The sequence below is a fragment of the Penicillium cosmopolitanum genome (genome assembly GCF_028827165.1).
Source record: "Penicillium cosmopolitanum strain IBT 29677 chromosome Unknown utg000006l:49.0-5199605.0:1.0-5204138.0, whole genome shotgun sequence".
Taxonomy (NCBI): domain Eukaryota; kingdom Fungi; phylum Ascomycota; class Eurotiomycetes; order Eurotiales; family Aspergillaceae; genus Penicillium; species Penicillium cosmopolitanum.
Genome location: NW_026622676.1, coordinates 3,570,060 through 3,594,346, shown reverse-complemented (window position 1 = coordinate 3,594,346; position 24,287 = coordinate 3,570,060). Strand labels below are relative to the sequence as shown.

Below are 24,287 nucleotides of genomic sequence, written 5' to 3'. Positions count from 1 at the left end.
TTTTTCTTGCTCCATACCTTCCTCTGATCCGACTTGACGAGGTTTTTTGTACTTCCCAAATGTCAGAAGTACTATACATTGTAGTATTGAGATGCCTAACGGGAAGTGGCTAGCTGCCAGTATCGCTTACATTATCGCCATTGCGTGCCTAGGGTTTCCTGGTAGCCAGCCCTGGAGTATGCCTGCGCCTAGCAACGCCAACTAGCAATCCTGTAAAGCTCCATAAATAGGTGTGAAATACTAGTAGGAGAACCAGACGACTGCTGATTCTTAGAGAAGCCACGTCACTGCTCGGTTGCTTCAACTTGGTCCGCCGTGGGCAACCGGCGACGGACGGCGCCGCTGTCAGGGCCTGAGACAATCCAGGTGCCGTCCCCTAGGGGCTCGAAGTCATATTTATCACGAGAGTATGCCTCGAAGCGCCCGCGCGGTGTACCTGTGCGTAGGTCGATGATGTAGTGGCGGTGCCACTCTTTGTCGTCCTTCTCACCCGCGATCGTGACGACCGCGTTGTCGGCATTGAGGAAGCCGCCGTTCCACTCCATGCCTGCTTCATCATCCCCAAAATACTCATAGCCAAATGTTTCGACTGGTACCTGCAGTACCACCTTGCCACTTGGAAAGACATGAAAGGTGACATCATACCGGCCCTGGTCGACCGTCATGAACCACTGGCCATCGGGCGCCAGGTCGATCAAGCAGCGATCGTTCCACCCATAAGAGTGTAAGTCGATGTCATCGCCAGTGAATGCTGCTCGGTATAATTTCACACCGTCCTGGCCCTCGCCTACATCTAGCAGGATATGCTGCCCGTCGGGATGTAGGGCGAGCTCGGCTCCCTCTCCAACGCTATCCAGCTCCGTCCTAGCCACTTCCTCGCCTGTGTCGGCGCGCAGCACGACCAGTAGATCAGGGCCACGACCGCACATCGCGTCAGGGCGATACACCCACACCCAAGCTCCGTCCAGGGAGAACAAGCATCTGGGATCACGCAAGTGGCGCTGGGTGGAGCGAGGTTCTAGGTCATAGTGCCATAGCAGGTCATTGTTCTGGCTGATGCACACCACACTGTGGGAGGTAGTGTAAACAGCCTGATCCAGGTTCGGCGCCACCGCGTGGCTCAATTGCTCGTCAGAGCACTCGACCTATAGGTCGCCGCCGGCTCGAGAGGCCCGTACACACTACCTGAAGCATGGTAGGCACGTATCTCCCCATGTAGATAGCGCGTGGTTGTCAGCTTCATGTCTGCTAATTATCCCTAGCGTGGGCCAATTCGAGAGTAGCGGCCGACCTTGGATGGCCAGTGAGTCTAGTACACCCGAAATTCCGAGTGGAATAGACCGTTTTTACAAAAAATATCTGTTCGCTAATGGACAGTGTCAAGATGCCTGGTTTACTACCTACCCCTGAATATTGGCAAATTGATACGAGTAACGTAATCCACTAGCGAGCCAGCCACCCAGCTAAAGTCTTAATTTTGATTTGCATATACCACCACCTCGAAGCCATTAAATTTTAATCATTATCACTTCGTACATCTATTTATCTTATAACTATCTCCCAGAACCCCTCTATCTTAGTGGAGCCCGATTTCGTTGAGTACTGGCCTAATTTGTGATCTTCACCGAAGCTGATGCTTTAGGTTGAATAGGGCGTCAGGCGGCTTATATCAACATACCTGCCTCTTTAATCAAGACCTGAACCGAAGCCATACTACTAGTAGTACTATGTGATGAAATAAATCACACCATAAATTTGCATGGACTATGCAAGCATTATTTTAGTGTATTCGGTCAGACGCCATTAAATCATTGCCCACTACCACATATCACCCATCATAGTCAATACGTCCCCCTCCTCCCCGGGCCGGATACCAAGCAGACGCTAACCGTCTCTCCCCACGAAAAACGCTCTCCATATTCTCCTCCGCCCAGGATTTACACGCCTTCCAGTACACAGCCTCGTGCTCTTCGCACAGGTCATAGAACCCCATATTGCTCACCATTAAATTAACATAAGCCAACACGGCATAATCGGCTGTCGTCCGTTGGTAGCCATAACCGGCGTGAACCAGAGCGTGGCTACGGTCTATATCATCACTGATCCAGAAGCGTGTGCCTTCATGAGATGCGATGATTACCTCAGGTGCCTGGTATCGTTTGTCGACTGGAGTGTTGGCCACTTCTAGGGTCTTGCGGTCAACGGCAATAAAAAACTTTGGGCTCTTTTGTCGTTTAGTTTCAAAATATGCGAGTAGGCCTTCCATATCAGGAGATTCCAGTTTGCTTGACACGTTGATCCAGTGGAAGTCTTTAGAATTCAAGAATAACTCTGTCTTGATCTTCTCTAGCTCCTCTTCGGTCATAGATTCTAGGATAATGACGATATAATCCTTATTAGAGGAATATGGCTCCTCCTGATTTTGAATTACTTCAGTCTCCTGGGCTTTAGTTAGTTTGGTCGTAAGGAAGCTACCTTGGCACTTTGATAAACAACATACTTCCGAATCATGACTGTCTGCGACTGGAGACCCTTCAAGAGTGGCTTTCCCCCCAGTCACAGCACTAAGAAGCAAATTCGCTCCATTGATAGGCACCCTGACAGCCTTAAGCTCAGGTTCATAGAGCAGAACAATAGCTGTATCATCTTGTCGCGATTGCTCATCGATGAAGATTAGTGAGTCCGGGTGGTACAGTCGATCGAAGATATCGTAGATAATGGACGGCGACGGGGTGGAGTCAAATACCCACGGCAGTTCAATCATCCGGCGCATTTTTCCCTCTGGATGACTAGAACACAGTTCATCGCCATTAATCAACTTATGCATGTAAATATCCCTTTCATTGTCGTTCATCGAACATAAGAACACGACCATCCATGTTGGCGGCATCGCCGGGTGCATATAGGGTTGGAGATCCGGTAGTTGCCATAATTGGATATTCGCCATTTGTTTCGAATGCTGTTGAAAAACGTGAGAAATATTGGAGTGGTCCCTTATCCGTGCTGTTGCGTTTTGCAATTTTTCCTCTTGTGGGGGCCACAGATGATCATCCGTGGGGCGGGCTGCGGGCTAGAGGGACCTGTGGACAAAATCCAATGTTATTTAGAAAAGGATGATAAATCTGCCACACGAGACTCGCCATGTGGTACATTGCTCAAAATTACTCATTAGGACCCGAGTCCGTGTATGCTGGGAGCTTGGCACATCAACGGTACGCTTGCGACTTGGAGTCAATACTAAAGGATCACCGTGTGGTTCTACCCAGCAAGCAAAGTACGTTCACCAACTGATCAACCACTCACTGTGACCAGTGAGCAACTCATGTGTAACACGATGCTTGCCGCTCTACTATTGATGTTCCTAGGAGCCTCCGCGATTTGAGCTTGAGATGATGTTTGGAATAGTTGGATACCCAATTGACCAACGGGCTGACCGTCGCGCTTCCGTAATGGAATATTTGCCATATCCCTAACCATTGATGGTGTAGGAACATCTTCGCGTTGATTCATATATAAAATCTACTGTAGGAGTGATTGACCTTCCTCAGTAGTCAATCTATGACCATTTGCGCGCGTAACTTGGCGTTCTGTTGTGCAATGTCGACGCGCTGAAAAAAATGTATAGCGAGTTCCAAATACGCATGTAATTTCGCGAATACAATGGGAATTCTCCATTTTTTAGGCTTTTATTGCAAACTGAACCCGACCCTCTTGAGCCTAGGAGTCTTCGGGTTTTTGACTGCCGATTGGGGGCATAGTGGGTAGTTAAAAGGGGGAAAGGGACCATCGGGACGCGATTGTGATTAGCTTGTTCTACACCGATTCACATATAGACCGTGGGGCGCCAAGAGAGATCAAGTGGGCCAAGCAATTGTAGGCCGGAATAAAATCTCCACACCGAGATTTTCCTTCCTGGATATCAATATGCGAATTCCTTCTAATCAAGATATAGCTTGGTACTAAATAATACTTCAAGCCTCCACTCTTGCCAGAAGGACGGCTGGATTGGTGCGGACGACATAATGAATCAAGCTCAGGCAAAGGGGATAGCAGGGATGATAGTATAAGGCAAGAGGCGGCACACACGATTAATAGTTAGTATTACCCACGAGGAAGAATAGAGGATCTCACGGGGGAGTGATCGACAATTAAGTGATCCATAATGTAGCTCCACGCCGTCAGCCCAGCGCTGTGGATACGATTACTTGGCGTCCAGCCCCCCCGTAAGAGACGGCAACAATAAAAAGCACAACATGTCTTCCAGAGGGTACGGAGTAAGCTAAAATATCACGGAAAATATCTGCTAGATCCCGGGGCATACTCCACGTCCGGCTACATGTTCCAACTGACAGGGGCACGAGTATCTTGGTCGTCCAGGAGACAGGGGAAAAGTACCACATCTAGATCCAATTTTGACTGTACTCAGTAATCCAGACCCAGCTGATAAACAATAAAGACCCATAGTTGATCGGGGGTTCGTGTGAGTCCCCACTTTTAGTGCATTATCATATCGCATCCCTTCCTAAGATAGCTAAGCTATGGGTAAAATTTACGTAATGTCTTACTGTGACCAATGAAAATTGGTTTAAAATCAAATATGTACGGTGCATATAGGGCAGGAAAGATTTGCTTTCATTCGAACTATTGGGAATTCAAACGAAGAAAAAATCCACGAAGGGACGTGATTGGCGATGCAAAACCACGTGTGTGTATATAAGCCCTTGGGAATCAGACTCGGAAGATCACCATCAACAGTTTTATGTTAATCAGGTCACATACAGACTTGCTCTCTCATCCAGGTTCTCTGAAACCCAACACATAACAAACAAATAAAATTATGGTAAGTCGATTTATAATATCCTAAAACACATAGCAAAATCCTTACTGACCTTATCCCAGTCTCGACCATTGAAAGACTTTCCGAAGCGAACGGTTCCCATGGAAGTTCTCAACCTATCTATGCCCCGTACAGGATCTCTATGTCAGTCATATCTCCCACCAGCGGCGCTGCTCCTTCTGTTGCCCCTAGTGCCTTCTCCTATCCCTTTCTTCCCTTTGAGTAAACGTTTTTCCTGACTGTATGTCTACATTTAGCTATCAAGCATGCTTTAAGTGTCTTGGGTATCAACTGTTACCACGGTGTCAATTTAGCCGACAATAACACCGACAAGTGGTTTTTTCTAGAAGCGGCGCGAGCGAAGGTTCAACAAAAAAGCCTTAAATACAGTCATCGAGAATGGGACCAAGTCCTTGCTAATTTTGGTGGAGTGAGCGATAACCCTTGTATTGCATTCACTGATGAGCTTATTGCGGCTTATCCCGATGCCAAAGTCATCCTAGTCAAACGTGATGTCGAATCATGGGCTGAAAGCTTTTTGGAAATTCTGAAAGACTGGAGGGGAGACTGGAAATTTACATGCCTTTCGCGGTAACTATGAAATCCTGACATTTGGTGACAAATAAGAGAAAACTAAAGATTTGTCAGGTATGACCGCTGGGTCTTTGGACCGCTAGATGAGCTCCTGACGCTATCACTTCAAATACTATTTGGGGGCTCTTCGACCGAGTACCTTGAAAAAACAGCAACATTGAAGTACAAGGAGCATTACCAGCATGTCAAAGCAATCACACCTCCAGAGCAACTGTTAGAGTATAGGTTGGGAAGCGGCTGGGAACCCCTATGCACATTTTTGGGCAAGCCAGTGCCGAAGGAACCTTTTCCACGAGTGAACGATCGCCAGTCATTTCTGAAATCTACTCGGTGGATTCGGTGGTTATATGTGGCTCTATTGACAAGTACTGGTGCGCTGGCCGCTTCCATTCCAATTCTATTCGGTTGGTGGATGTATTAGACAGTCTCTGCTTTGGGATTTTACAGATGTAGTTCTTCTGATGGACTGTTGGCAACTTTGGAAAGTTCCGAGAGGGCAATCTTCCATCTCTTTATTGGAAAAGCGAAAGCGCAGTCATCATCAGACGTATTGGTCGAGGGCAGTTGTGGAAATAAAACAATGGAAATTTACTAGAATGCTAAAGTCTTGAGTTTTTGATTTGAGAGAAACAATGTCATTTAAGATGCCCTGTGTAGTGTGTGCGGTACTGCTCTGTCTTTAACCAATAGGAAGCACGTTAGGTTCCATGAAATAGAGAGAGACAGTAGTGACGCCGAAAATTAGCCATCGAGGTAGTAAGGAAATGCCGCATGCAAAACTCTGTTCACGTGATTGCCAAAGGCTCGTAAGTTCCGATTTATCTAGTCCAAATGTGTACACTAAATCGATTGGGCGCTACACGGGATATGGGAGAAACTCTAAGTGGAAATACTATTATATGGGATTCTGATAACATTGTAGTTTTACTAGTGGAATAAAACTTTGAGCATTGAAGTCTGAAACATACTATTTAAAACCAAGATTGAAACCTAAAGAGTGTTCGGATATCAACTTCCAAGGTTGGACATCTGGATGGAATAACAGACTACTAATAACCTTAGCACAAAGCGCTCCACATACCATAGTTCTAGTACTAGCACTAGTACTGAGTATGTAATGGTTAGAAAAACCTCAAAGATAATCATAATGACTTCAGGGGTACCCAGCACAAAGCTTCATCGTTTTTTAATTTGAAGGTGCGTCATCATCCGGGCTTTGCATTGCTGCCATTGACTGAAACCTTCGGCTAACCGGTGCTCCATCCAAAGCAATCCGACATATCAATCCATCTATATGCGGAACGTCGGAAATCAATTTGGTCTCTGACCTGCTTCACAAATTCTTTATATTCAGGCTCCGCTTTTTCGTTGAAATCGGAGCGGCTTGGAAGCACCTCAATGATCCTCCATTTCACTTCCGGAACTTGTTCCATATAGAGAAGGGCATTATCAAATTGATATTGAGGGCTGCCCGAACAAAAGCAGGTTAATGGACCAATCGTCTTGAGTTGCTGGAACTTGATGACGAGCTGGTAGAAATCGGCAACAACCTCCCTACGGATCGAAGATTGAATATGGAGAAGTTCAAGGTAGCTGGTATCCACCAATTCATTATCTTGCGGATTCACAAGAGGCTCAATCCCTTGATTGTCGCTGTAAAAGTTTCCCACAGTTCCCTCAAAAGGAGTGTCTATAAGAATGATACCGGCGATGTTCGCCGCGATTCTGAGATAGCGAGGATCGGCACTCAGATCTTGAAACATAAGCATTGCCTTCTGGATGATGATTCCACCTAGATCATGCCCAACCAAAACAATTGGGAAACTCTTATGTTTCTGGCGCAATACATTATCCGCCAAGCTACTCAATGTCTTGATGAAACTGCCAGCCAAATCATGCATGGTATTTGGAACAGTCCAATCCCACCCACAAGTATAGATATTTGCATTGAAATCGTTTGGCAGAAGCTTCGAAACCCATAAGGCCGGTTCGTTGTCATCTTCGCTGGGAACTTCGTTAGGAGGGCTCGGAGCTTCCCAGGTAGTCTTGCTATCACCGGTGATGCCATGGAGAAAGACCAAAATCTGAGCTGGGTTTTCCTCGACTTGATGAACCGCTTCGAGGGCCATAAGCTCTGAATTTTGTTAGTCACGAGTTTCTTGCTAGAGGGGGGGAGGGGCTTACTTACTCTCGTCAAACTGATCGAAATCCATTTTTTCGGGCCGATGCTGCTATCGTCTGAAATGACTTGTTGATGGGTGTTAGGCATAGAAGTGGAACCATCGAGAAATTTATAGACTTTTTATGCCATATAATACAACTCGATTCTTTGGTAGGAATTGATTTCTTCTGAAGCGTCATAAACTTGGAGGAGAAAGAATCGAGGCCCCTTTCATAAACAAAAGAGATGTTGCGCGATTCCCGATGCAGAAAGCCCTATGGTCAAGTTCATTTTCTTTTATTACAAAGCCTTTTACGTGCAGCAGATCGTCTTTGTAAGGTTTCTATATTGAGATATGGCCAGCTCCAGTGGCGGCTTTGGATGTGCCCTCTAGCGTTAGGTCAAAGGCTTCTGGAATTTTGATGATCAGCCACGAAAATGATCTCCCATGGCTCATGCCAATCGAAATCACTATGTGAAAGAAATGACAAAGCGTTCTAAGCATGGTATGTAGATATTGCAGGGTGCTGCTCAATGAAGAACCTGTCGCCATCCCGCATTTGTCGTACATAGTTTGCCGACATGAATTTCTTTGTGAGTTTCGGAGCCCCTAGGATGATGTAACCAGTCAGATACCTCAGTAGATAATTAGCTCTGCGGGTCTATTACGCAACTCATAATACTACTAGTGAATACCAGTTAGGGTCTCAGCTGAAAAGTAACTCTGGTAGTACTCAGAAGGTGTTGTCCAAGAATAGTTGAAGGATGGCCACGAAGTGGTTTCTTACTGTTATACAGCTCGGGGGAATGTCAAAAGGGAATAACGCTCAAAGCAAGATGGTGATATCCAGATTATATAGCAATTACTATGTAGAGCTGATCCGTCGCTTGGTCAGAGCATCGATGACACGCGAGTAGAACTTCGTCACAGCTTGTCGCTCAAAAGTGATGTGATCCATCAAAAAGTCAGGCAAAATGTCCACTAATTCGCGGTCACGGTTGGCGTCTAGAAGCGGCATATACTGGTAGGTTGCTTTCTCCCATGCCCCGCTTGTTGTTTTGGGGATGACCAACTTGAAATGAAGCGCTGTAGAATAGTGAGTCAGCAAAGGTTGGATGCCTCGAAAGGTGACATGGGTACTTACTTCCGTTGACTCCAGTCTGGATGCAATCATACAGGTGATCCTCATCTCTTGATTTGACATCGCGGATGATGAGGCCTGTCAGGTCACTGTACAAGTCTTCCCTCAGCTGGGCCAGTTGGGCGGACTGGACTGCTTCGGCATTTGCAGCTGCAGCTGCGCGGTTTGCGGCACCTCCCTTGATGGCGCTTCCAGGGACCTTGACCGCGGATTCCAAACCGGCAGCTGTGTTCCGGGCAGCAGCAAGTTTTGTTTGCAAGGCTTTGATCTCGGATTGCGCCGAAGACAGCTGAGCTTCGGCCCCCTCGGCTTGGGTCTTGAGCCGAGCCACCTCGGCGTCACGCTCCTTCAATTGTTTTTGGAGACCTCGACTCTGTTGTCCCAATGCTTTCTGGGCCTCCAATTCAGTTTTGAGGGAAGAAACGAGTTTGTCAGAAGCTGAAGCTGGCATTAGCATAGCCGACCCAGAGATACACGTAAAATAGCAAGGAACATACCCATCGTGATGCTTTCACACTGCTTCCGCAGCTTGTCTATATTTGTTTTCGCCTCTTCAACACCAATCTCTCGAAGATCACGATATTTAGATTCCAACGCATCATTTTTCCTTGTAAGATCCCCAATGCGACGTCTCAGCTCCGGATCTGCCTGTTCAGTAGCAACACCAGACTTGCGCTTTCGCGGAGAGGCGTCCTGACTGTTGCGCGCTGCGGCCGCGCGGGCCTTTGCATTCTTGGTGATAGTCGACTGTGCATAGTTCGCAGATGGCTCGGGCATGATCGACTCCTCCACTTCGTGTCCCGTCGCATGAGCGTCATTCATTTGCGTGTCGGGGATTTCCACCTCCTTCTGTGATGATTGCGCGCGCGTGGGTGTATATTCGAAATCGCCATCTGTTACCGATGGCCTGGCGACACTGGCCGTACGACCTCGGCCTCGACCTCGACCACGGGTCGCAGTAGATCTTGCCGTCCTTGTCGTTCGCGTCGCCTTAGGATTTTCTTGCTCCTGTATTTCTTCCTGAGGCTCAACCGGTTGTTTTGCTACCGATGCGCGCGAAGGTTCCGCGGTGTCGGAAGTGCCACGAGGCCTTCCTCGCCGAGTAGCCTTCGCGGGCGCTTCTTCCTCTGGCGCCTGTGATGACCCTTGCCTCTTCGATCTGGCAGTAGTTTTCGCATCGGCAGCAATCTCGTTCGACGTGCGTGGTCGGCCTCTTCGCTTCTTGGCCGGAGGTTCGTCATGCGGTTCTGGTTCATGTTCCTGGCCCTGAGGTATAGTTTCGTGTTCAGTAAATCCCATCAGATCGTCATCGTCGGATCCGACAAAGCCAGATAGCTTGGCCTGGGCCTTTCGCTTGGGCATAACGCTATTGGGCGGAGAGTCAATTTGTGGAGGGCGTGGAGAAGTTCAACTCTCTCGGGGAAGACGCGCCGCGCCAGTCCAAACAAGCGGGGAACATGTGACATTCCTCGAGCCACAGCGCCACAGCAGAGCCGATCCGTCGGACATCACTCTTTGCACTTGCGGTACACTCAGACTCCCACTTAGACTTGGCCTTGGGCACTTGCGCATCTTCTCAGCTTGAGCCCTTTCTTCTGCTTTCGCTTTTTCAAGCTCGATCTTTATTTCGATACAACCCCCGATCGACTCGCCATCCCGTCCTTCGTTACTCTCCCCTAATCCTAATCCCCCACACCACTGTCGTCATGGCTTCAACGGGCCGACGATGGCAGCAGTTCTTGCAGGAGATGTTCATGGTTGCTGGAACAGTGAGTATCTCGCAAAGGATCTATCTGAATATGAGTTGACTCCATCCTAACCCGTCATATAGTCCGCCTCCGCATACTTCCTCATCAGATACCTCCTATCACGTATCGACTTCGACCCTGAGAGTCAGAAAAAGGAGGAACAAAAGCGAAAGTCCACGGCCATTCTGCGAAGATTAGATGCGGGAGATGAATCAGACGACGAATCACCAAGAGGAGGAGATTCGAAGCGTGGGAAACCGAAACGAGCGGAGCTCACTCTCAACCAATACGAACAAGCCGTTGCGATGGATGTTGTCGCACCGGAGGATATTTCGGTCACATTTGAAGATATTGGTGGCCTGGATCATATCATCAAAGAGCTGAAACAATCCGTCATCTACCCGTTGACTATGCCACACCTTTACGCCTCCACATCATCCCTCCTGACCGCTCCCTCCGGTGTCCTTCTCTATGGCCCACCTGGATGTGGAAAGACCATGATGGCCAAAGCACTTGCCCACGAGAGCGGTGCCTGTTTCATTAATTTGCGCATCTCCACCTTGACTGAGAAATGGTACGGTGACTCGAACAAGCTTGTCAATGCTGTATTCTCTCTTGCGCGCAAGCTTCAACCCTCAATTGTGTTTATTGACGAGATTGATGCCATCCTTGGCACCCGACGAAGTGGCGAGCATGAAGCGAGCGGAATGGTGAAGGCGGAATTCATGACACACTGGGATGGTCTTACTTCTGCCAACTCGAGGGGTGAGCCGCAGCGCATTGTTGTTCTGGGTGCCACCAACCGAATTAATGATATCGACGAGGCGATCCTCCGACGTATGCCTAAGAAGTTCCCCGTCGGTCTTCCTTCAGACGTCCAGCGCCTCCGCATCCTCAGCTTGGTTCTTAAGGATACCAAGGTTGACCGGGAGGATATCGATGTGGACTGGCTGGTCAAGAAGATGGCCGGTCTGTCCGGTAGTGACATTAAGGAGCAATGCCGCAGCGCAGCCATTGGCCCTCTCAACGAGCAAATCGAAAAGATGGAGAAAGCCGGTCTGCCATTGACCACCTTGGACCCTAGTCAGGTTCGAGGCCTGAGTATGGATGACTTCCCATACGGCCGGCGTCCTAAGAAGGCGGGGAGCCAAGGCAAGGCTAGCACGGCGAATGAGGAAGAGGGCTGGCAGACTGAGTCTGAGGCCGAGGGTGCTTCCGAAGCCGAAGCCCGTTATTCTGTGATGGCCGAGCCTCCAGAGTAATAGCGATATATCACTCTATTTCTATTCTAATTTAGATGGGCTATGCTTTTTTTTGTTTTCTTCTAACACCAGGCAGTACGGAGGAACGGGCGTTATTTCACGGACAATGCCGGGTCTTGGATCTTCTCCATTCTAGTCGGATTGCTTGTTTTCTTTCTATCTCGTCTCATCTTATTTGGCTGCAGGGTTTGCAGCCCTGGCTGGGCCGGGTTGTCCATAGAACTGATTTGATGCGTTTGTATCTTGTACAATGATTAAGATTTGGGCTTCAATACAATATCTACTTTATCTCCAGGGCTATACGGGACAGCTTCCTGGTAACCTCACAGCATTTGCAGTTGCTTCGTAGCCATCTAGGGGGAATTAGTAGACCGATCATATGTACATACTGATAGTATTAGCACCTACTCATGAACAACCTTATCACCAAATAAATTCCCCGAACTTCCAACTATAAACCACGCGAGTTCTGCAAGGCAATGCAGGTAGAAGTATCTGCTACTTATGGCAAGGTGGCCACTACATAGTAACATGAAGTACCCGCAACTTTTGGCCGAGCGGCGAAGTCACCTGCCGATCCGGCCAAACCTCCCTTCCTGTTCTTGTTCTTCTTTTGGAGACTTCGGCTTGCTCGCATTTCGCTTTCGCTCCTTGAAAATAGCTCCCCACTGTCGATTGTTAGCTCCGCGCTCGCTGGCAGGGCGTCTGTGGGTCATCTTCATCAGCTCCTTCTATCTTCTCCCTATCGCCATTTAGCATCATCATTCCCCCCCCCACCACTAACCGCCAACCATCCACTACCAACCACCTCTCCATTCCCTGGAGCTCTCAATCCGTCTTATAAAAACCCAAACAACGTGTCCGGTCGCAGCCTCGGATTACTTTCTCCCAGGGCGGATACCTCGAATGCGAAACACTGAGTGGATGACGAATGGATCTCTCCTAGGAGACTCCTGATGGCAACCAGTGCCTTGGCAATACATCCACCTCTTCCCAAGGGAATTCTCGACCCTGTGTCCTTAAATAAACCGATCTTCGGACTCGCTGTCGGGAATGAGTTCCCACAATAGCTTCACCAATGCTTCCTTGAGCTCCTCCAACCCAGTCGGTACAGCCGCCACGTCTACCTCCGCGGTCCGGTCGCGGCCGCGCCGCCTGGTCTCCTTCATGGACGATGAAGATGACACCACCGTCACTAAGGCCTCCAACTACGCCTACAATGACACGCAACCTTCCACGACGGGACTCTCCACCACCCTTTCAACAATGGACATTGGAACGACGCGCTCTCGTGGCGCCACCCCTTCGCCGCTGTCGTCCCGCGGAGCTTCGCCGCTGCCAATGAAACACCCATCCCGCGTCACCGAACGTGGCCTCCGTGGTCGCCATGAGACAACATCGCTTGGTTGGAATGGATCTTCGAAGGCCTCATCGTCTCAAGGAGCACCGGATTTTTTGGAATCCCCGTGGTCTTCATTACAGAACTTGGCATCCTCGGTACTAGGGAGTGACATTGGACGGAACTCAGCGAATAATGCGACGAAGACACACACCCGGAGAAAACCATCAAAATCCGACGTATATACTCGAAGCATCCCAAGGTCTTTGCCTTCAGCGTGGGGCCCCTCCGCACCCACAACCCCAGAAATTGGAACCGGAACCAAGGAGGAACGCCATGCGCTAGTACAAGCGAAGAAACGGGAGGCGCTTCTACTAGCAGAATGCGACCCGGTCATGAATAGCAACTCCCGTCACAAACGGCGGGACTCCGGTGACTATTTCGATCAACAGCCAATTGAGTCTGATCAGGAGGAGGAGGCGCTTGCCTACATTCATCCCGTGGCGGCAACAGACAGCATCACAGGTGTCACGATCAAATACGGTTGCCAGGCCGCTATCTTCCGGAAAGCAAATGGCTTCTGGCCCAACGATAATATTCAAAGTCGCAAGACAGTTCTTCTTCCAGTGGATGCATGCACGGTCAAGGGAAGACCAATTCAACCTCCCGACAATGTTGATCTACTCAGCAATGATACCGAGTACCCATCTGATGGCTCCATTGACCCCGCGACTGCGAATCAACCATCCACAGATGACAATCCGCCCAATCCCTCCGATACTGATCGGAATCAGATTTGGAAACACGAGTCCTGGGTACAAATAGACGGATTTCCAGCGCCGATCGAGATCGGTCGTGTCTCTCGAAGATCATTGGGTTTCTTCCCACGGACCCGTCGAAAATCCGTTTCATATACAGATTCCGAACCACCTTCGACTTATTCGCGAGATTTGACGCGAACTCCATCGCCAGCTGCATCGCCGCAACTTGGTCCTTCGCAGGGTATATTACCTAAGATTAGAAAGACCAAAGACCAGTCCCGGCCTAGTGGAGGACCTCCTGTTCGGTCACACCGCCGCCAGCGCAGCAGCATACACCTCTCAGGAACCGGTGTCGGTTCTCTCGACCGCACCTCAACCGCACCTGGGCCAGCTATGGATGGTCTCAGCAAGTTCTTCTCCCAGCATATGCCTTATCTCGCACCACCAGCCCTTCCACAAAATCAGCGGCGGTCGTCCTTTGGCTCCGAGTCGACCGTCACATCTAATGCATCGGGCCTTGAGAATATCGGTGGTGCCCTCGAAGGCTGGGTTCGAAAAGTCGCGGCACGCACCAAGGCCGGCATCACCGAATTACAGCAAACACCTCCAAACCAGCACACAGCCGACCGAGGTCGCAGCGGAGGATTATGGGGTGTGGGTGATTTGATCGAAATGGACGATGCCTCTGAAGGCCGGCGGTCTCCCAGCCTCCTGGGCACGCGACGCCTCGACCAGACCACCAGCTCCTCTTCCTCGTCATTCCGACCAGCTGCCACATCCGCATCCGCGACGAGCAGGTCTCGCGCGACAGGTCTGGGCTCGGGCTCGAATGGGTATGGCGAGCGCGTAAAGGATGATTAATGTGTGATTGTTTGACCACGGAAATCTGCGAAAGCGTACATAATAGAGTCCCTTGGCGATTATTGCGTAAATTCCTCTGAGGCGAATTTACAAATTCTGCATTTTCCTTTCTTGTCTCTCTCCCTTTTCCCTTTTTCTGTACGTTTTCAAATCTTCTTCTTCCTTCCTTTTCTTCTATCATGAGCGGCTTGGTGTTCTTTTCTTTCTCATTCCCCACACGAATGTTTTCTTTCTTTGCTGAGCCTCCAGGCGAAGTCTACTGGATAATCAAATGTACGACAGGATAGGAATGGGCAAGGGTATGCCTCCCTCCGCATTTCGCTGTTGGCATTTGACATCTTTGTTTTTCAATTAGATATCAATCAATGGAGCTTATATTGACGGTTCATTTCATTTTGAACCGACTGAATCACCTCAGAACCTTTTATCTTACCTACCAAGGCACTGTCCCATATCGATCGAATGATTATATTGCTGCCTTGTACTAGCAGAATTATAGTCAGCTGCAGATCCTAAAATTTCAATCTAGCAGGCAAAGTCCTGGTCAACGACGCGAAGTTTGAGTACGTATGTTTGTGGCTTAGCAGTGATCAACTGCCGAGTGCATTAAGCTAAACTCACAAAGGGAAGTATACGGGGTAACTATCAAAACTATTCCGAAGCAACTACTACGGCTCTTCTTTCTTCTTGTAAAATTCGCGAACATAGGGCACGTCATTATAACACTATGCTGGAACACATTCCTTGAAAGAATTTGTTATACTTTGGGATTCCGTCCCTTTTTCGCCAAATACGCCTATCTGGCAAATTTCGGCAACTAACTATAAAGAGTCCCTCTATGTCTCTTTCGAAGGAAATAGCCCCGAGAATGTGTAAATCGAAGAAACCGTATGGAGATACCTAAGCGCAGCTGATTAGACATTGGAAAAATTTCAATCCTTTGGAACTGGCAACCTACGCTGCAAAGACAAGTACGAAAGTTGTATACCCAGCAGCATCAAACTTTGTCAACAATGGCAGCTGCCAGAGAAGTGAAATTGCCGACAAGAGGTCAAAAAGTGACCTCATAAACAAAGCAATGCGCTTGGCGCCTTTGAATGTCCCATATAATAGCATGGCGAATTCGGCCAAAGACCAGCCACATGGGATGAGAAACTAAGACCATATCAGTTGTGCTAAGACTTCTTTAGGCATGATGATGATCTTACGTATATTTTCGAAACATCGAAATCCAAATAAAACAGTGAATAAATTCCCAAGGCCTCGCTCAAAAGACAAATTTGTCTCAGTGTTCGACAATGCTGCAGATACCCGGAAACATGGCTCTTCGCAGGTGCGATTGTGACGTTCGTCATGGTTGAGATGATTATAAGAAACAAAAAATAACCAGTTCAACGACTACGCATTTACTTAAATACCTTTTCAAGCTTGAAAACGGCCTATGAAAAGCTCACAGGCAGCAATAATTCGGTGATACTTCATAGCCTCGCTGCCAAGCACCGACCCTCAAACTGCTGATAATGCATGGATTGCCCTTGAAAAAGCGGGAGGTACGTCACCTACTAGTAGTAGTATCAAAACTAATAATCTCACTACGGCATTATGATATTTGGTCTCCTTGTTCTTATTGCATCTCGAGCATCAGGCTGTTTGTTATTCGCAGCGTCCGCCTTTACCTACATGATGCGAACAAGTTCTTGGCGAAGGAATAAATCTCCACCTGGGGGCCAGAGGCTATGGTTCGGCATTAGTATACGGACTCGAAAACTGCACAGCCTGTTTTCTCAAGTGAAGCTCGGGCCAAGGGTCGGGTTGACCATGCTATAACTATTGGGCAATGCAAGTATCGGTGCAGTCAAGAGGCTTCCAGCCGCTAGCATTGGGACCACTTTGAAGTGGAAAAACCTAGTTAATCAATTGCAGGCTTTGCAGCAAAAATGGATATGTTAACGAGGTTATGGAGCATGCTTTTTATACTTTTGATTGACTCTCAGAGAAGCTGGTTGTCCCCGGGCCTGATTAGCCCAAAATGACTGATAGAAAGTGTGTAAACGCATTAATTATTTGATAGTAGAATCTGACCTCGCGGATCAAAAAGATTTCATCTCTTTACGGGAAAATTTTCTCAAAAAAAATGCTTCCCCGCAGATTCAAGCTTCGGATTGAATTCAGAATGGGGACTTAGCGCGGGGCAAGAAATCCCATAGGTGGGAAATTAATCATGGGGAAATTCCGGGGTAAACATGGAACAATCTAACTCCCAAGCCCAGGTGGTTATACATTGTGCCGGTCAGACTCCAAACTCTTTATTTTGATTGAATAAGTTGAGAAATCTGCTGTATTCATATCCCAGTATCCACAAAGCCACCGAGATAATACTCGATAATCACGATGCTAGGCTTGTCTCTTGGGCTACTTCTAGCCTCAGGGTCGCTTTCGAGCGGTCTCTCGAACCAGAGGAACATACACGGCACGATTACCGGCCGCAACAATCTCAAACAAGGCTAATGGAGGTTCTAAAACCGTTTTTGTCGGCCGTACGCTTTCTGAATTCGACCAAGATGTCTTCCTGGGTATCAAATATGCCGATGAACCCACTCGCTTCACGCCATCGGAACTGAAGACTAAATATGCGTCCAATGACAGCAATTCGGGACCATTGAGCTTAAATAGGGTCGGGCTTACTTCAAGCTCAGGATCTGTCTTTTACAATGCTACGCAATATGGATACGACTGCCCCGCTTACGGGTCCGACACGACCAAACTAGTGAACATGGGCCTTGCAAAGTTGAATGAAGATTGTCTGAATCTGAACATCATTCGACCTAAGACTGAGAGTGAGGAGCTGCTACCTGTTATGTTGTGGATCTTTGGTGGTGGGTGGCAGCAGGGGGCAACCGCAGACCCTCGGTATGTTAACCCTGTCCTCCGAAGTTATTACTACAGCTTCTTACGTCTGGCTATAATTTAAGGTACAATATGAGCTACATAGCTCAGCAAGGAGCCTTGAATGGGAATCCTGTCATTGGAGTCTCCATCAATTATCGACTGGCAGCTTTTGGATTTTTGGATTCCGAAGAAGTGAGGGTAAGTTACCCTCGAACATTCAACCTGAGAAAGCCTAGTTAATTCACACCACACAGGCAGAAGGAAATACAAATCTAGCTCTCCGTGATCAGAGAATTGCCATGCGCTGGGTAAAACAAAATATCCAAGCTTTCGGTGGTGGAGACCCCGAGAAGATAACCATATGGGGTGAATCTGCGTGAGTTGAAGTTGCTGCGCAGCCTGCGCATTCTTGGATGAAATTCTGACGAGGCTGGTTCCAGGGGTGCTTACAGCGTCGGAGCTCATTTAGTGACAAACGATGGAAATAACGAGGGACTTTTCAGAGCTGGTATGAGAGGAATATTCGATAATAGGCATAGCTGACCAGACTTGCAGCCATCATGGAGTCCGGTAATGCCGTTGGACCACCTTACAACGGCACTGAGTGGCACCAGCCAATGTATGACCGAATTGTTGATAGAGCCGGGTATGTTCATAGGATTCGAGTCAACTGGATACATAAAGCTGATTTATTACTAGATGCACAAATTCGTCGAACACACTCCAGTGCCTGCGCGATCTCCCGTACGAAACATTCTACGCTGCTGCTTACGAGGGACTTGAGTGGTTTGCCACGATTGATGGGAAATTCATCACTCAATTTCCTCAAATCAGCTACAAAGAGAATAAAGTCGCCAAAGTTCCCATTCTTCTAGGCACGAATACAGATGAAGGTACAAGTTTTGGTACTACGGGCACGGACACTGCTGAGCAGTGCATTGAGCAGCTGATATGTCTGTCTTTCGTCTCAATCACATCTCTCCTCAATTAACCTTGGAATGCAATGCTAATCCTAACGTATTATAGCTTCCAAGCGGTGGGTGATTACTCGTGAACAAGCAGTCAATATCCTACCACATTATCCAAATATTCCAGCTCTTGGCTGTCCCTATGGTTGGGGTAATGTCACCTGGCCAGAGCTGGGACTCCAATATAAGCGATATGAGTCTATAGCCGGAGATATTTCAATGGTAGCACCGCGTCGCATGCTTGCACATCTCATGTCCAACTCGATCGACAATGTATATTCTTACCGCTGGGATGTCGCGGCGCTAAATACATCCACAACAATTGGAGTGCAACATTTCGCCGAGGTGAGCCCCATTTGAAAATTGAAACTTGATATTTGAGATCAATGCTAATATTTAAACTTAGATTCCTTTTGTATTTGCCAATCCGGTACAGACCATGACACCGCTCGGAACTGACCCTGCCCGCCTGGAGCTTGGGCAGATGGCAGCTCGAATGTGGACATCCTTTGTCACACACCTGAATCCAAACGGACATGGATGTAGGTTGAAAGCTAATTCCATTCAATAAATGACTCAATCTTTTCCAAAATTAGAAACTGACATATTACAGTGAACAAAATTCCTCAATGGCCCCGCTATTCTTCCAAAGCGACAAACTTTGTGTTCCGTCTCCCACGAAATGAGAGTTATATTGAAGCCGATTCCTATCGTGCATCTGGAATTTCTGTTATAAACAACATCGCTCGGTAGAGAGTTTCCTAGATACCAGCAATGCTACTATTCCATTATGGCTTATTGTCTTAATTACACAACTACGGAGCAAAGATCTATATTCAGAAATTGGGAGATATGATCCATTTGTTATATTTGATTATATCCGCTGCCCCCGGGGTGAGGATTTGTGGATAAATCTGAAATTCACTTCATAAAAGGCTTTCGCTTCTCACATTGCGAGCAGTAGCAGCCATCGACAGGCCAGTTGAGACGCAGCCAAAAGGAGTCCAAATCGCATACAACGGACGTGAGTCTATCAACATTCTCCGCGTGTTGTGGTTGTCTCTCGAATCTTCTTTCCATGGCCTTTTCATCATTTTCTTCTGCATATTGATCACGACCACTATAACTAAGTGTCAGTCTTCCGACAGCAAGAGCATACATTTCCATGAGTCTTGGAGCGCTAGGCGAAATGTCCTCGCCAATCTTGAATATGAAGCTCTGTGTCTTGATTTCTGTTATAATGCGGTCGCATCGAACCAGGAAGCAATCCGTGTGTTTTCTTGATTTTGCAATACTTTTCAAGTTAATAAGCTCATCTGCGCGGTTAGCTAGGAATCTGGAAATCCATTTATACGTTACAGGGTGTCTACTCGCGCGGTCGCCTGTGGCCCGAAGGGTTTCTGCGAGATTGTCGCGATGGGCGGAAAAGCTCAACTGAGAAGAGCTAGCCATGTTTAAGTAAAAGCGAAGGGTGATTTTGTTGCTATACAGTATTAGCTTTTATAGGGGGGGTGGCGTTGAGAATTGAATAATAGTAGTGGCGTGAGCGGAATGCATAGTACTTTAGCCCTGGAGTGGGATTTGCCTAGCTTTTATACCCACTGGCTTTATCCATCTGCGACCAAGCTCAATGAATTCAATTTCTATGTTAGAGCTCAATGAAACCATGAACGACTTCAAACAATGACTTAAAAAATTACCAGTTTACATAGAGGATTCTTTGTTCCGCTTTTTCCCTGGAGGTAAAAGGGAAAAAAAAACATTTCAATTAGAAGTTACTCAATGCTGCGCTAAATCAACAAGTGCCCAGGTGTTTTCCTGCATCGCTAACAATCATGGCACGAATAATAATCGAGATGTATACTGCCGGACACTGGCCAATAGGATTGGTACGGAGAACAGGCCCCCCACGAATTTACGAAATGCCCGTTCCAAAAAGGATGCCAAGAACTATTCGTATTCGGCAGATCTACAGAGTACGAAAATTCCATATGAGGAAGGTCTCGTATAATATCTCCTTTTGGTATGCGGAGAACTGAAATATAAAAGGTGGTGGCAGTCTCATCGCAAATTCGGGGGAATTGCATTACGGATAGGAATACTCATTCCTTCCAGTTGTCAACCGTCATCTTTTTTTGATATCTCCGTAATCCACCGAGGCATGTTCGTCCAATCCACTCTTACAGCCCTCAGCCTCCTCTCCCCAGCAGTGGGTTTGCAGAGCGAATCTCGCCATCGATGTGCTTATGGTGACGATTGCTGGCCAAGTGATAACACTTGGAAGTTATTCAACGATACTGTCGGTGGAAGATTGATTCGATCTGTGCCGTCTGCTGCCGTCTGCCATGCCGAAAGGTACAATGCAAATCAATGTGCTATTGCAAAGAGTAGCTGGTTGGACAGCTTCTGGAAAACAAACCAGACTGGGGGCTATGCCGCAATGCTATGGGAAATGGGTGAAAGTGGGAAGTGTTTCGTTGACACGTCCGTCCGAGCTCCCTGTGATCAAGGAATTGGTACGAAGTCTTACAAGAGGACTTGAGGAGAATACTACTCAACTACTGACTTTATTGATAGTACCATATTATTCAGTCAGTGTCCAAAATTTAGAGGACATCCAGGCCTCAGTGAAATTTGCAAACGAGAAGGATTTGTATTTAGTGACAAAGAATACGGGGCATGATCAGTGAGTACTAATATGTCCCAAGGGTCCCGATCTAACTGGAGACAGTCTTGGCCGCTCGAGTGGGAAAGGAGCGTTTTCAATCTGGACACACAATCTGAAGGGTATCGAATGGCACGACTCGTTTGTCCCTCAAGGGGCACCTGTCGATGCCAGTGGAATGCCGGCCGTGACACTACAGGCTGGAGAGCAATGGTTCGGTGCGTGCCTACTTCATTTATACTCTATTTTCAAACAAAATTTCGGCTTACATCATTGGGCACAGATGTGTATCAGGCAGCAGCTAAAAAGGAAGTTTTGGTTGTGGGAGGATCTGCTCGCACGGTGGGCGCAGCAGGAGGATATCTACTTGGAGGAGGACATTCACCATTCGCACATGACTATGGCCTTGCCGCAGACAGTGAGTGATTGATACTAGTGGACATTTCAATCTCATGTCTAACGAAATGCAGATCTCCTGGAAATGAGCATCGTTTCTGCGGATGGAGAACACCGCGTGATCAATCCCCATTCAGACCCGGAATATTTCTGGGCCGTTCGAGGGGGTGGCGGCAGTGCCTGGGGTGTATGTGAAGTGAGCTCGATTCCAGTCCAATTCTGTGACTGACAAATGATGATCCTCAGGTCGTGACATCTGTCACCTACAAAACCCATCCGGTCCCCCAAACACTGCTGATAGGCGTTGTGCAGCTAAATGCGTCCGACAGTTCCAGCTTGACAGACTTACTTGCAGGCTCTATGAAGCTTCTCCCCAAGGTGACAGATGCTGGGTATACCGGATATGGAAACATGGACCAGAGGTTTGAGGCGATATTCCTCAAACCAAATGGGACCGTAGGATCCTTTAATCAAACTTTTGCCGGGTTCTTCAATCTGTCCAAAGCTCCTGGCATACAAGGTGCAGTTGGGGCCTATCCGTCAACTTGGAATGCATATTTGAAAACATTCCTCCAGGATCCCAACATTGGCACCAATGTCCAAGATACTTCACGACTATTGACCGCAAACGTCATCGATGAAAAAGCAGAGGATTTAGCCAAGCTCATTGTCGATAATGGTGGCAAAGGGGGTTTTAATTTTAGTAAGTATTCAGAATATTGTCAGAGCTTGCATGGCGCTCACCTCGACGCAGTTGGAAAAGTCAATAATGACGAACGTGACAACACGGCAGTCAACAATATCTGGAAGCACAGTCATGCCCTAATGAGTATATCTATTGATTGGGCTGATAATGCGACGAAGTCTGAGAAGCACAAGAAGCGGCTACACGCCGTAATGATGAGCAAGAATTTTACAAAAATTGTGGGCGCTGAAGGAGGAACTTACATTAACGAAGCCAATCCGTAAGTATCTCTCACATTCCATTGGATTAAAGCTTATCAGCAAACTTTTAGTTACGAACCAGACTGGCAGACAGTATTCTGGGGAGACAAATATGAGAAATTAGTTGAGATCAAGCGACGGGTAGATCCGACAAATTTGTTTGTGTGTAATCGGTGTGTTGGGGGTGGTCTGGTATTACAGCCCTAGATGTGATTGATTTTGTATCTCGATAGATGAAATATTATCAAATCATGCATATAGTGGCGCCGCAAAAGCTTCCAGCCCCTTGTTAACTTTCCTAGCCTTCCATTAGAAAGCGGTAAATAATGGTGGTCGAGAGGGGGCTGGGAACTTTTGCGGCACCACTGTGTAGATAATCTATTGCTTAGGACTCTCTTCAAGAAAAATGGTGGAAAGGTCGTGCTCAACCCAATACATCTCAGGCCGGACACCCGCCAGCTTCCATGAGCCACCAATCTTTTTGTACCAATGCTTTGCATTTCCATGACCATGGCCACGCCCGGATACCGTGGTCAATTCAGCATCCGAATAACGCTGGTGTGCAGCACGCACCTGGTGAATAGTAGAGATCTCGGCCTCAGATACCCACTCGTAACTACCGGCACCAATAAGGTGTTGAGTGCGAACAAGGGGATCTCCTACAAAACTAGGAGAGCTCATCATAGAGATGAAGTCATCGGCGCTCATTTCGGGAAAGCAATTTTGGCCAACGATGCTGTAATCCACCTGTGAAGGTATTATGAGTCGGAATTTCGGTCTTTTAACCTGTGAATGATGAACGATACCAAGAGGCTTGGTGCCAGAATCTTGCGAAGTCTATCCCAGTCCTATCGAGAACCAGTCAGAAACTTGAATCCGAACAGTACGAGTAGCTGGATATCTAACCTTTTTGTCAATACTATCCGCCCATTCGAACACTATTTGGTTGATGGCGAGGTAATCTAAACGCGCAGGGATTACATGTCAGCTCAATAGTAATAAATAAAATAGGCCATGGATCTTATACCTTGGAACTGTATGTTTTCCATTCCTGCTTCAGATTAAGCAATAAAAAATAATATAGAGCTTGAAAGTTCTATGTTGCTATGCTATAAATGAAGGATGCTCATGTCGAAAGCGGGGAAGAAACTCAAGTAAAAAAAAAAAAAACCTTGATGTGTTCCGTGTTGCGATCGCAAGTCGCGGGAGGCCTGAGCTAGCACAGTTTGAGAGATGGGTATGAGAATCCCAGGTAAAGGCCAATGATATTTCGTGTTTCAAAAGGCGGGATCAAAGTTAGTTCTCATCGATGGGGATCCACGATCCCGATGGCGCTGATCAGTGTCACGACGAATCATGGAAGGTTAAAAAATAATCTAGAATCCGTATGTAAATATCAAAATAGTGAAGCCATCTATAGGGAACTGGATTCGATGATTATCTACACGATGCCGCGGATTGGAAGATCGATCGGAATGCCTAAGCGTATTGAAACACCATACTTTTGGAAGAAATTAATATGTTCTTGAATGCTTACTACTAGTAGAGGTTGAATGTATTCTTTATAGCGGGTGAATTATATTGAGTTGTTAAAGTGCTGGATTTTATTAGACTAAAAGCAAAATTGAGAAAGAAATATCTTAGAGGATCTATGATAACCTAACAGAAACGGCTTAATCTAAGACATGAGTGACAACTGCAACCTTCAACTGGCGAGTA

At 47.4% G+C, this 24,287-nt stretch overlaps 9 protein-coding genes across 9 annotated transcripts; 4 read left to right on the top strand and 5 right to left on the bottom strand.

Annotated features, from left to right (window-relative positions):
• Positions 1 to 284: 284 nt before the first annotated feature.
• N7509_005863 (uncharacterized protein) lies at positions 285 to 929 on the bottom strand (the record flags this gene model as incomplete). Its single annotated transcript, XM_056630500.1, has 1 exon — positions 285 to 929. One exon carries the CDS (start codon positions 927 to 929, stop codon positions 285 to 287), a length of 645 nt encoding a protein of 214 aa, XP_056489802.1.
• Positions 930 to 1,828: 899 nt separating this feature from the next.
• N7509_005862 (uncharacterized protein) lies at positions 1,829 to 2,773 on the bottom strand (the record flags this gene model as incomplete). The annotated part of the gene is made up of 1 exon (XM_056630499.1): positions 1,829 to 2,773. The coding sequence occupies one exon, from the start codon at positions 2,771 to 2,773 to the stop codon at positions 1,829 to 1,831; it is 945 nt and encodes a 314-aa protein (XP_056489801.1).
• Positions 2,774 to 6,678: 3,905 nt separating this feature from the next.
• On the bottom strand, positions 6,679 to 7,644 carry N7509_005861 (uncharacterized protein; the record flags this gene model as incomplete). The annotated part of the gene is made up of 2 exons (XM_056630498.1): positions 6,679 to 7,565; positions 7,620 to 7,644. 2 exons carry the CDS (start codon positions 7,642 to 7,644, stop codon positions 6,679 to 6,681), a joined length of 912 nt encoding a protein of 303 aa, XP_056489800.1.
• An 814-nt stretch (positions 7,645 to 8,458) lies between these two features.
• Positions 8,459 to 10,096, bottom strand: N7509_005860 (putative chromosome segregation protein (Pcs1); the record flags this gene model as incomplete). The annotated part of the gene is made up of 3 exons (XM_056630497.1): positions 8,459 to 8,679; positions 8,738 to 9,172; positions 9,232 to 10,096. 3 exons carry the CDS (start codon positions 10,094 to 10,096, stop codon positions 8,459 to 8,461), a joined length of 1,521 nt encoding a protein of 506 aa, XP_056489799.1.
• Positions 10,097 to 10,440: 344 nt separating this feature from the next.
• Positions 10,441 to 11,744, top strand: N7509_005859 (protein-degrading AAA family ATPase MSP1; the record flags this gene model as incomplete). Its single annotated transcript, XM_056630496.1, has 2 exons — positions 10,441 to 10,503; positions 10,566 to 11,744. 2 exons carry the CDS (start codon positions 10,441 to 10,443, stop codon positions 11,742 to 11,744), a joined length of 1,242 nt encoding a protein of 413 aa, XP_056489798.1.
• Positions 11,745 to 12,797: 1,053 nt separating this feature from the next.
• On the top strand, positions 12,798 to 14,705 carry N7509_005858 (putative LysM domain protein; the record flags this gene model as incomplete). The annotated part of the gene is made up of 1 exon (XM_056630495.1): positions 12,798 to 14,705. One exon carries the CDS (start codon positions 12,798 to 12,800, stop codon positions 14,703 to 14,705), a length of 1,908 nt encoding a protein of 635 aa, XP_056489797.1.
• A 2,391-nt stretch (positions 14,706 to 17,096) lies between these two features.
• N7509_005857 (putative triacylglycerol lipase (LipA)) lies at positions 17,097 to 19,315 on the top strand (the record flags this gene model as incomplete). Its single annotated transcript, XM_056630494.1, has 10 exons — positions 17,097 to 17,134; positions 17,163 to 17,615; positions 17,678 to 17,792; positions 17,849 to 17,970; positions 18,035 to 18,102; positions 18,150 to 18,240; positions 18,294 to 18,547; positions 18,621 to 18,907; positions 18,969 to 19,104; positions 19,176 to 19,315. 10 exons carry the CDS (start codon positions 17,097 to 17,099, stop codon positions 19,313 to 19,315), a joined length of 1,704 nt encoding a protein of 567 aa, XP_056489796.1.
• Positions 19,316 to 19,483: 168 nt separating this feature from the next.
• Positions 19,484 to 20,014, bottom strand: N7509_005856 (uncharacterized protein; the record flags this gene model as incomplete). Its single annotated transcript, XM_056630493.1, has 1 exon — positions 19,484 to 20,014. One exon carries the CDS (start codon positions 20,012 to 20,014, stop codon positions 19,484 to 19,486), a length of 531 nt encoding a protein of 176 aa, XP_056489795.1.
• A 709-nt stretch (positions 20,015 to 20,723) lies between these two features.
• N7509_005855 (FAD/FMN-containing protein) lies at positions 20,724 to 22,592 on the top strand (the record flags this gene model as incomplete). Its single annotated transcript, XM_056630492.1, has 7 exons — positions 20,724 to 21,078; positions 21,140 to 21,248; positions 21,294 to 21,445; positions 21,511 to 21,645; positions 21,698 to 21,810; positions 21,870 to 22,326; positions 22,378 to 22,592. The coding sequence occupies 7 exons, from the start codon at positions 20,724 to 20,726 to the stop codon at positions 22,590 to 22,592; spliced, it is 1,536 nt and encodes a 511-aa protein (XP_056489794.1).
• Between the last annotated feature and the right edge of the window lie 1,695 nt (positions 22,593 to 24,287).